This window comes from Mustela lutreola, chromosome 4 (assembly GCF_030435805.1).
Source record: "Mustela lutreola isolate mMusLut2 chromosome 4, mMusLut2.pri, whole genome shotgun sequence".
Lineage (NCBI taxonomy): Eukaryota > Metazoa > Chordata > Mammalia > Carnivora > Mustelidae > Mustela > Mustela lutreola.
Genome location: NC_081293.1, coordinates 189,249,608 through 189,261,977, shown reverse-complemented (window position 1 = coordinate 189,261,977; position 12,370 = coordinate 189,249,608). Strand labels below are relative to the sequence as shown.

The following is a 12,370-nucleotide window of genomic DNA, read 5'->3' as shown; positions in this document are numbered from 1 at the left end:
GTTACAGACATTTCAGCTGCCATTTTCTTTTAAAATATTGCAAGTTAGATCATGGAAATTCTATGTGATGACATGTGTGATATAGTAATGATAAAATTCTATAGTTTTAAGATTGAGATGTATGCATTGGTGTATCCTTATTCTTTGAGAGATAGTGACACCTCCCTACCTCCAAATAGTAGTTTTCTTTTTAAAAAAAAAAAAAAAAAGAAAGAAAAGAAAAAAGAAAGAAGGAAAATAGTCTCTGGAAATATTTTTGTTTTGTATATGCAAATATTATTGGACATCTCAGTTCTACTTAGCTATACTCAGGCCCTGCTAGGAGTCATTGGCCTGAACCCCTCTAAACCCAGTAGATGAATGTGAGATTTTTGCTTAGCATTTGGAAAAGGATGTGGCCCTGCCCCCTGAGTCTACTTTCAGTGTATCTGTTGGGCTTACTTGGTTGATGGGATATTTCCATTTGTAGCAACTTGGCCAAGAGGCCATAGCGTGCACTTTGTTCTCACTCTGTACAGGTAGCAATTTTTCAGAAAATCTTGAGAAACCTGTTTGGGTTTGTTTACATTAACTAACTAACTAATTAATTAATTAATTAGTATTAGTTTGTTATGCGGGTAACAAATGATCTTTGTTTAGTAGAATAGGAATCCAGGAACCAATGAACTCACCAATATTTACAACTATTTAAGAGTTAAATAGTATAGTTAAACAGTATAGGATTTATAAAGTTTTAGTGGCTAAAATGATAAGAGCCAAATACTCTTAACATTAAGACCATTATTATAGTATGTTTCCTTTTGGGAGTTTCCATCTGTTTTTATATTGAGGGTAACATAAAATAGTTACAGAATTTTACATATATATAAGCTTGTAAATTGATTTTACTTTTTTAATCATCAAAGAAACCAAAACTTGGGAGTATTATTGTAGTATTGAACTCTTATTTTAGAAGGGTAATTTTTTTTTTTTTGGACTCTGTACCAATAAGCAAAGTTTGCATCTGTAATTAGATGTTTTAAGAGTCATTAAATTAAAAAAGAAAAGTCATTAAATTAGCCAGAAAACTTTTAAAGAAATGGTAGTGCAAATCACCAAATGAGGCTCTTTTTTGGCTGTCATTTCCAAAAGGTGTATATTTAAACATATGCTGCATTCTTAAAAGAAGTCTAAATTTCTCCCCACCCTCTGCCCCCAATAAATTATTATACTTGATTCTCCTTTAATAGATGTATTTTTCGTTTCACTAACTTAGGATCAACCACAGGTTTGTCTGCCACCCCCCCTGCCTCATTGCCTGGCTCACTCACTAATGTGAAAGCATTACAGAAATCTCCAGGACCTCAGCGGGAAAGGAAATCATCTTCATCCTCAGAAGATAGGAATCGAATGGTAAGAATATATGATATCTTTTTTTCCTCTAAGTTCTTTTGTTTTACAAGTCATAGCTAAATGTAATACCACCTTTTAGACTTCATGATATATAGTGATGTATGATATGTCAATATGTGACACAGAATTCCCTTAATGAAATAAATATAATATATAATCCTGTAAGTTTTCTGCTTAAAGGACTCCTATACACTGATTGTTGCTCTCTCTTTTTTGTTTGCTTTGGCTTGACTTCTGCACAAATTTTATCAAGAAAACACTTGGTAGACGGGATTCAAGTGATGATTGGGAGATTCCTGATGGGCAGATCACAGTGGGACAGAGAATTGGATCCGGGTCATTTGGGACCGTCTACAAGGGAAAGTGGCATGGTATGTATCTAATACAGTTGCACACAAGTTAAAACAGGACATGTTTAACATTTCAATAGAAAAATATCAAAGGGAATATTTACTGGTTACAACATTAAGCTATTTTATTCAGATTCAAGAGTCCTCCAAAGGGTTTCTTTAAAAACTATGGGAAATAACTGGATTCACAGCAACCAGGACTCATTAGAATAATAATTTTTAAAGATGACAGTTCTCTAGGAGAGCTGTACCTCAAGATTTTTTTCTTTTTGAAGTCTTTTTGCTGGTTTTCTTTGTACTATAAATCACAAATAAACATTTTTTTTAAAGATTTTATTTATTTATTTGACAGAGATAGATCACAAGTAGGCAGAGAGGCAGGCAGAGAGAGAGAGAGGAGGAAGCAGGCTCCCTCCTGATCAGAGAGCCCGATGCGGGACTTGATCCCAGGACCCTGAGATCATGACCTAAGCTGAAGGCAGCGGCTTAACCCACTGAGCCACCCAGGCGCCCCACAAATAAACATTAAAAGCGTACTTCCCAAAGGAGGAAATAGCCAGTAAACATATAAAAATGTTTAGCCTCTCTCGTTATCAAAGAATTACAAAATCAAAAACCAGGGGCGCCTGGGTGGCTCAGTGGGTTAAAGCCTCTGCCTTCGGCTCAGGTCATGATCCCAGGGTCCTGGGATCGAGCCCCACATCGGGCTCTCTGCTCAGCAGGGAGCCTGCTTCCTCCTCTCTCTCTCTGCCTGCCTCTCTGCCTACTTGTGATCTCTGTCTGTCAAATAAATAAATAAAATCTTTAAAATTAAAAAAAAAAAAACCAGAAATCATTATTTGCTTTTCAAGTGAGCAGATTCTTTTTTTTTTTTAATTGATCATGTTTATTGCTATGATTGTGACACTGCTAGTAGGAAAATAAATTGTTACAGATTTTTTGGAGGGCAATTTGTATGTTGAGCTAACAGTTCCATTTTTAGAACTACAACTAATTGAACAGAAACAAACAAATATATATGCAAGTATATTCATTAGAGACTTAATATTAATGAGAAATGGAAATAAACTTACCTGTTCATTAATAGAGGACAGGATGAATTGATAATCTCCATATATGATTATATAGGCATGAAATAGTGTGATCTATATTTGTTGATTCAGAAAGGTGTCCATGGTATATTTAATTTTACAAAGCAGCATGCATAATATTATGATACTGCCTACCAATAAATATAATATAACATAAAATTAAAAATGACCATCAGGGGCACCTGGGTGGCTCAGTGGGTTAAAGCCTCTGCCTTCGACTCAGGTCATGATCCTAGGGTCCTGGGATCAAGCCCTGCATCAGGCTCCCTGCTGGGGAGGGAGCCTGCTTCCTCCTCTCTCTCTACCTGCCTCTCTGCCTACTTATGATCTCTGTCCATCAAATAGATAAATAAAATGTTTTAAAAAAAAGACCCATCAGTATTTATAGTATCTATCTTTTGAGGTTATCTTTTCATGTGTATTTATAAATGTTCACATTGCATACACATAAAATTCTAATATGATGTGTATCACTATGTTAACAAAGATCATTTCTGAGTGACAGATTATCAGAGATTTTAATTTTTTTATGTCTCAAAATATTTTTTAACGGGCGGCCTGTGTAGCTTAGTTGTTAAGCATCTGCCTTTGGTCCCAGGGTCCTATATTACTTTGGTAATCAGGAAAAATCAATAATTATATCAGAGTATAGTATATCTGCAAAACAGTGCAAGATTCATCTGTATTATTGTGTGTAGTTGTAAGCCATCCTCTGTATAGTATTGATTATGTGTCTATAACCGTGATTTCTTTTTCAAAGTCTACTGTATGATGAGCATTTGAATAGTTTACAGTTTGGGGCTATTAAAAGTACTGCTGCTGTGAATGTTCTTAGTACATGTTGTTTGGTGAACATATGTTTCATTTTTGCTGGGTGTATACCTAGGAAAGAATTGTGGGACCACTGATTATACATATGTTCAATTTTAGTAGATATTTCAAGTGGTTGTACCATTTTACACATCCAATGGCAATGTGTAAAGGTTCTACCTGTTTCACATGAAATTTTTTTAAATTATAATTTAAATAATATTCCTAAGCAAAAGAATGCGATCAGTGGATTTGAAAAACATGTTAAGTACTCTGATAAAGAAATGTTGCGGTTTCTCTTTCAGGCAAGCTTTACTGGGGCTGTCATCAGTAGTTTCAACATTCAATTAATAAAAGCATCTAGTTTAAATTGTTAAATAACTAGGAAAATACCATTGGTACTTAATTGGTTAAACTAAATTTCCAGGGGAAGAACAATGTTGGCCCTTTTTCTGGTTTGGTTTTTTGTTTGTTTGTTTGTTTTTTAAAGATTTTATTTATTTATTTGGCAGAGAAAGAGAGAGTGAGCGAAGGAACACAAGGAGAGGGAGTGAGAGAGGGAGAAGCAGGCTTCCTGCTGAGCAGGGAGCCTCATTCGAGGCTCAATCCCAGGACCCTGGGATCATGACCTGAGCCTAAGGCAGACGCTTAACGACTGAGCCACCCAGGCGCCCCTGCATTGGTTTTTTGAAATACTAATATAGGAATTTCGTTCCTTTAGTTTTTATCCTTAGAAAAGTAATGCATTTTGGGAAGTCGAGATATCATTGTTTGCTCTTTAATAATGGTATGGAAATAAGGCCATGGTAATTAGTGGAAAATACCCAACAGGTTTTTTTTAATATTTTTTAACTTTAAAAAAATGGAATGACGTTTGGAATGACAATTCTTTTTTAGGTGATGTGGCAGTGAAAATGTTGAATGTGACAGCACCCACACCTCAGCAGTTACAGGCCTTCAAAAATGAAGTAGGAGTACTCAGGTGAGCATGTGCGAATTACTCTTTTCCAGAGAAGTTACCTTCATTTTCTCTTTCCCAGTGACAGCTGATGGTGGCTTTACAGTTTTACTAGAAGTGAGTAAAATGGAGTTTGTCTGAGTATATTTTGTCTTTATATTCTTCAAGTGGTATATAATGTTATATGGTATAAATAATGGAAAAATTAATCCTAGACTGTATTAATAGAAATAAAATATTCTGTTCATGGGAAATCATATCACCACTTAGCAAAATAATACTCTCAAAATTCTAAACTTATAGAACACATTTAAAGATTGTATCAGCCATGGAACTTGAGGATCATGAACAAACTAAAGTATATCCAGGCAAGGACAACTTAGACGAGGAGTATTCTGGTACTATAACTTAGAGGAAAAACAATTAACAGAACTCGGGGTATTTGGGTCCATAGAAAGCCATTATTTTCAAGAGGGTACAGACTTACTCTATTTTATTCCAGAGAGCAGAAAAGGAAAGCCAATGCTGGAAGTTGTAGGGAAATGATTTTTTCTCAACCCCAAAGAATTCTAAGACTAGAATCACTTAAGAAACAAAAAAAAAAAGGGCGCCTGGGTGGCTCAGTGGGTTAAGCCGCTGCCTTCGGCTCAGGTCATGGTCTCAGGGTCCTGGGATCGAGTCCTGCATCGGGCTCTCTGCTCAGCAGGGAGCCTGCTTCCGTCTCTCTCTCTCTCTCTCTCTCTCTGCCTGCCTCTCTGCCTACTTGTGATCTCTCTCTATCAAATAAATAAATAAAATCTTTAAAAAAAAAAAAAAAGAAACAAAAAAAATGGGGGGAGTGGTGAGGGAAATAAGCTACAATCTCAGTGATGAACTTCGCATAATTGAAGGTATTTAAGCAACCTCCAGTTGCCTATCTGAAGTATATTAAAATTTAAGGCCTTTCTGAAAGGGGTAGGATGTTAGCTTAGACAATTCCTAAAGTCATTTCTTAATTTATCCTTCCATGGTCCTATTTTTTTTTTTTTTTTAAGATTTATTTATTTATTTTAGAGAGCGAGTGTGTGTGCATATGTGAGTGGAAGGAGGGGCAGAGGGAGAAAATCTCAAGCAGACTTCCCAGTGAGCGAGGAGTCCACTGAGCATAGAGTAGGAGGCGGGGCTCCATCTCACCACCCTGAGATCATGACCTGAGCCAAAACCAAGAGTCGAAAGCTTAACTGACTGAGCTACCCAAGCACCCCTCTGTTGTCTTTTTTAAAATGCTTTTTTCTAACATCATCTTACTGATAATTAGTCTGTTTTGGGACTTTTTAAAGATTTCCTGAAGTTTATCAACCTTAGTATTTACTGACACTTTTCCTTTTACAGGAAAACTCGACATGTGAATATCCTACTTTTCATGGGCTATTCAACAAAGCCCCAACTAGCTATTGTTACCCAGTGGTGTGAGGGCTCCAGCTTATATCACCATCTCCACATCATCGAGACCAAATTTGAGATGATCAAGCTTATAGATATTGCACGGCAGACTGCACAGGGCATGGAGTAAGTTCCATTCTGTTAAATCTCTTGTAAAATATTTTTGAGACCACTGATTGTATTTTAAAGGTTTTAGCTAATTCTCTTTTGGGTTCCTTTTTAAATTACTGTCTGGTAACAAATGGACACTTTTAACTAATGTCTAACCATGTGATATTAAGAAATAAAATAGTATCTCTAGTACAGTCTTCAAAAACTATCTTCAAGTATTTGATAGCAAATACATGACTGCAAATTTATGTTTAGCATGCAGTGGTTTAGCAGTAGAGGTTCAGAAAACAAAACAGGCCAAAAAAAACAAAAACAAAAAAACCCTACTGAAAAGTCATTAACAATTACTGAAGTGTACAAAATGATTGTTAAGTTATCCTTTCAAATTATTTTCTCCATATACCCATATTTATCTTTACAAAATGGTCATCTGAATGAAATAAATTTAAATGAAAATCTGCATTCTGACCCTTTTGGGGGATTTCAAGCTGATTTGTTCATATCCATTGAATTTTGCTATGTAATTTAAAAGATCAAAAGTTATTTGAATAGAATTTATCATCAATCAAAAAAGGGAACCAACTAGGAAGAAGAAATTTTGCATGCAACTCTTAAGTACAAATGAAAAGATAAATCAAGTAAAACTTAATAAATTTTGAAAACATTTAGATGAATTTTAAATGGGTAAGATACAAGTTTGAAAGCTTTATGGGTAGTTTAAAAAGTATGTATGTATCTTAAATTTACATTTTATGGTATACAAATGGCTTTCACATGCATTGATCATTATGTCATTTAATCTTTATAATGCTTTTATAAAGTACATATTTTTATTTGCTTCTATAGATAAGGAAATTCGGGCTTTTAAATGACTAAGGCTACACATTTAATAAGTAGCAGCAAAGGTGTTTAATTCAGAATCCTACTCCCAAGCCATTGTTCTTTCCCCATATTCACTATGTTTTTACATTTTAAAATTAGAATAAAAGGGTAAAAGTGTATCTGTGTACTGCTATTAGGGCCATGACTCAAGATCACAGAGCAAGTAAGCATAAGACCAGGACTCAAAAACAGATCCGGCTTTTACATCTTCCTGCTGAACTGTCACCCTCTTTGTGTCCAAACTAGGCAGTGTATCTATAATTTGGATTGTTTACAAGGCTCTGTTCAGCCAAAATGCTTATTGCAGCAAATGATTACCTATTCAGTAACCGTCCCACTTATCCACTAGACTTAAAACAGTTTCAGCCTCTCATATAAGTTAGAATCTGAGTGTGTTCAAATCTGAAAGGTATATTAAAGTCTTGTAGAGAGTAAACCGTGGCAAAAATAGTAAACATTGATAAAAAAAAAAAAAAAAAAAAGCTTATTCTGCTCCCATCCCAACAGTTTTCTGTAGCAAGCCAAGCCACCTGCCTCCTTATGGCCTTTGTACCTATTATTTTGCTCTTTGGGGTACTTAGTCCACAAATATCCATAGAGCTTCTTCCTTCTGTCTCTGTTCAAACAGCACCTTTTAATAGAAGACTTCTCAGGACACCTGGGTGGTTCAGCCGGTGAAGCATCTGACTCTTGATCTCAACTCAGATCTTGACCTCAGAGTCTTAAGTTCAAGCCCCGTGCTGGACTCCACACTGGGCGAGGAGCCTACTTTAAAAAAATAAAAAATAAAAGAAGCCTTCTGTCATCACCTTATATAACTAATGTTCCTACCCCACACTGAAGTGACATGAAGAAGTCATTTCTTTTACTTCTTCCCATTTTGTTTTACAACCCAGCTCTATATGACATAGTTGTTTATTGTCTGTCACCCCTACTAGAATACAAGCTGTATGAGATGAGAGACTTTGATTTGCTCATCGTTTTATCCCTAATGCCTAGGACGGGACCTGGCCTATAATAGATACTCAATACATATTTGTTAAATGAAAGAATGATTGCACATATTATTGATAGATTTACCTTCTGGAAGAGAGAGAGGCCAGATCTTTCTCATATCAGATCTGAAGTGTTAGGGCGCCTGAGTGGCTCATTTGGTTAAGTGTCTGCCTTTGGCACATCATGTGGGATCCAGCCCCATGTTGGGCTCCCTGCTCAGCGGGGAGTCTGCTTCTCCCTCTGCTCCTGCCCCTCCTCATGCTCTATCTCTATAAATCTTAAAAAATGAAAAAAAAAAGAATCAATGAGAGGGAAAATAGTCAAAGAGTAATAAAAGAATAACAAAGGGGAAAGGCTTTGCTGTACACAGAAGCAACAAAGAATAGTATCGGAAATTGTGATGCAAGGTGGGGGGCGCCTGGGTGGATCAAGTGGCTTAAAGCCTCTGTCTTTGGCTCAGGTCATGGTTTCATGGTCCTGGGATCGAGCCCCACATCGGGCTCTCTGCTCAGCATGGAACCTGCTTTCCTCCTCTCTCTCTGCGTGCCTCTCTGCCTGCTCGTGATTTCTCTCTCTGTCAAAAAAAGAAATAAAATCTTAAAAAAGAAAAAAAAAATTGTGATGGGGGCACCTGGGTGGCTCAGGCATTAAGCATCTGCCTTCGGCTCAGCTCATGATCCCAGACTCTTGGGATCACATCCCATATTGAGCTCCCTGCTCAGCAGGAAGCCTGCTTCTCTCTCTACCACTCCCCCTGCTTGTGTTCCCTCTCTCACTGTCTCTCTCTGTCAAATAAATAAATAAAGTCTTAAAACAAAAAAACGAGAGAAATTCTGATGGGTCAGTGAACCACCAGTACAGATAAAGACAAGAAGTGACCACAGAGATAACATTATCAAAATGGAGTAGTTCTGTAGTCTGGGGAATAGTCACTGAAGAGGCAATATGTTCCCACTGCTGTGCAGTCTGAGTTTTATAAGCATAACCTTGACTTCTGTCTACTCTGAAATACTTGGTAACCAACTATATAATGAGTATACCTAGGTATGAATGCAGATCGTCCTATCAGTTTATCCCAGTTTTAATGCTAAAAAAGTATTAATTATAAATTTTAAGCCTTCTAGCAAGAGTTGTTTTATTATCAGCTTTAACCATAGAAGATACATTTCCTGTTTTTCCTTTCCGTTCTTAATAAGACAGTAACACGCAACTGTAGTTAAATATACTAACACATCTTTAGTTTCCAAAGGCTTTGGCAAGATGTGGGTTAAGGTGACAAATTTTTGCTGTCTCTTGAAACTATAATCAAGGAATTGTTTTAAGCCTGAACATATAAGAATGGAGACAACAAGACAGGAAGGAAACAAACAACATTTTGAAAGCCAGAAAGTTGACAGAGAATTGGTAATGGACTTAATACACCTAAAAAAGCTAAATCCCTGGTTGTCGGTGGGGAAATGAAAACCAGCCTTATTTATACCAGGGATTCCTCAGAAGTCTCAGGAATTGGCAGTGTCAGGTATCTTCAGAAGAGAGACAGCACGTAAGTGAGAAGGCAGTCTTCTCTGAATCCCGTCTCCCACTCTGTGTCCCTGGGTGACTGTCTCATGCCTTCCCTGACAGTAGACATTTACTCTCTGGAGAGAGGAATACCAGTTGTGTCTGGACTGGGAACAGGGACTTGGGTACTTTGCCCGCAGCAGGAGGATTGAGTGACTGATTTCTGAAGGATGAATGGAGAGTCCTCCAGCGCTCTCTTTTCAGTGATTCCCAGAAAGCTGGCAGTGAAACCTGATGCCCCTTCAGGCAGGAGATTGGGAGAGTCTTCTCTGAAGAAACTTAACAGCCAAGAGGACAAACCCAGAGGTAGTGACATCAGACATTGCACCTAGACCAGTACAGGAAAGTTCAAAAACAAGAAGCCCATCTGTACACTCAGACCTTCCAGGCAGTTCGTTGGACCTTCACTCAGTCTGAGTAAGACATTATCTCTGGATCATCAAACATCAGGTGTTAAATTGTTGAATGCCAGTGACAGAGACCAAAACAAATGGGAGTTAAAAAGGCAATGAGGGGGGTGCCTGGGTGACTCAGTTGGTTAAGCATCTGCCTTCAGTTCAGGTCGTGATCCTGGGGTCCTGGGATTGAGCCCCACTTTGGGCTCTCTGCTCATTGGGGAGTCTGCTTCTCTCTTTCCTCTCTCTCCCTCTGACCCCCTTCTCATGCTCTCGCTCTCTCTCAGATAAATAAATAAAATCTTAAAAAAATAAAAAGGCAGGGTGCCTGGGTGGCTCAGTGGGTTAAGCCTCTGCCTTCAGCTCAGGTCAGGATCTCAGGGTCCTGGGATCGAGCCCCACATCGGGCTCTCTGCTCAGCAGGAGCCTGCTTCTCCCCTTCCTGCCTCTCTGCCTGCTTGTGATCTCTCTGTCAAATAAATAAATAAAATCTTCAAATAAAAGGGCAACTGGGGATAAACACAATACAAGGAGCAGAGATGCCCCTCTCCCCCCAAAATCTGTTTCCTCAGATAAAAGAAGAATTTTTATTCAGAAAGCAAGAACAGATGGTTTATAAGGAACATTTGGATAATAACAACAACAGCAACAATGTTAAAATGTTAATATCCTAGTCCAGTGCAAATTATATGCTTTGCAGTTATTTAAACTTTTAAATGTCTGATCCCTCCTTCCCTGTCTTCCTGCATCATTTCACAAAGGACAGAGCAAGCTAAATGTAGCTAACCGATCAGTCCACAGACTATTTAAATAGCTGCCTAATAATAATAATAATAATAATAACAACAACAACAACAACAACAACAACTTCTCCGCAAAGCCCTCGTTTAAAATAGTCTGCCCCCTGAGTGTTTTGCAGATGCTGTTGATCTTTTGTGACTCCTTTCTGAAATGTATTTTGAAGTCAGAGGGTGTAGCAGAGTAAGGAGCATACTAACTCATTGTATGAGGTGCTGGGGTTGCAATCTGTCATCATATAAAACCTTCAGTAATTAGGAAGGTTGAATCATTGGGAGTTTCAAGTGTGTCACCTTTATTGGATTATGGGATATAAGCAGATGGGGGACATTTTTTCTTTGTGGTTCTGTCTTTATCAGTAAAGGATCATTTCTGATTCCTAGGTTTCCCTGTAGAGAGTGAAGCTGTTCTCAGGGTAGAGAGTGACAGTCCCACTCTAGGAATCAGGGTCAGTATAATATGTTTATCATCTTCTCACCTGACAGTCATTGATTCAGCCTAAGGGCCAAGGCATTTTAAGAATATTGTTACTAGGGACGCCTGGGTGGCTCAGTTGGTTAAGCAGCTGCCTTCGGCTCAGGTCATGATCCCAGCGTCCTGGGATCGAGTCCCACATCGGGATCCTTGCTCCGCAGGGAGCCTGCTTCACCCTCTGACTCTGCCTTCCACTCTGCCTGTGCTCACTCTCGCTCACTCTTTCTCTGACAAATAAACAAATAAAATCTTAAAAAAAAAAAAAAAAAAGAATATTGCTACTAAAGAAATTTCAAGGGGCGCCTCGGTGGCTCAGTGGGTTAAGCCTCTGCCTTCGGCTCAGGTCATGATCTCAGGGTCCTGGGATCAAGCCCCTCATCGGGCTCTCTGCTCAGCAGGGAGCCTGCTTCCCTTCTTCTCTCTGCATGCCTCTCTGCCTACTTGTGATCTCTGTTTATCAAATAAATAAATAGAATTTTTAAAAAAAAGAAAGAAATTTCAAGAATGGTCAATTTGTCATGCCATTTCTTTGCCAGACTTTTAATTTTAGTATAATATTTATGCTATAATTTTTAATTTAGCCCTATCAGAAAATTTACTAAATTTTAAATCAAGACAAAGTTGTGGTCTGTTGTTATACACAAAAGTGTTGTATTCTGAAGAAAGATAATAAAAACTAATTTGGGGACAAACCCTCACGATTTTTTTTTTTTAATAATGAAGAGTATGCCTTCCTTATTTAAAAATAAACCTAACTGTAAAAAAGACAGAAGGGTAGATTAAAGCTGAAAAGATGGTGAACATGTATTTATGATTGAAAACAATTCCAGTCAATCAAAGGATAATTATAGTGAACATGATTTTCTAATGAATAAGAATAATAACAGAAAAGAGGTTGCTGGTAATCAGAAAAATACAAACTAAGGGTGCCTGAGTGGCTCAGTAGTTAAGCATGTGCTTTCGGCTCAGGTCATGATCCCAGGGTCCTGGGATCAAGCCCCGCATCAGCCTCCCTGCTTAGTGGGGAGCCTGCTCCTCCCTCTCCCACTCCCTCTGCTTGTGTTCTCTTTCTCGCTGTATATCTATGAAATAAATAATTAAATCTTTTTTAAAAAGAAAGAAAAAAATACA

At 37.8% G+C, this 12,370-nt stretch overlaps 1 protein-coding gene across 4 annotated transcripts in view; it reads left to right on the top strand.

Moving 5' to 3' along the window:
- Positions 1–12,370, top strand: part of BRAF (B-Raf proto-oncogene, serine/threonine kinase) — a 179,146-nt gene that overhangs the window by 131,880 nt on the left and 34,896 nt on the right. For all 4 annotated transcript variants that reach the window (XM_059172042.1, XM_059172046.1, XM_059172044.1 and 1 more), the window contains 4 exons: positions 1,256–1,392; positions 1,646–1,763; positions 4,541–4,625; positions 5,973–6,149. In XM_059172042.1, coding sequence (XP_059028025.1) covers positions 1,256–1,392; positions 1,646–1,763; positions 4,541–4,625; positions 5,973–6,149 — 517 coding nt within the window. The remainder of the gene's footprint in view (positions 1–1,255; positions 1,393–1,645; positions 1,764–4,540; positions 4,626–5,972; positions 6,150–12,370) is intronic.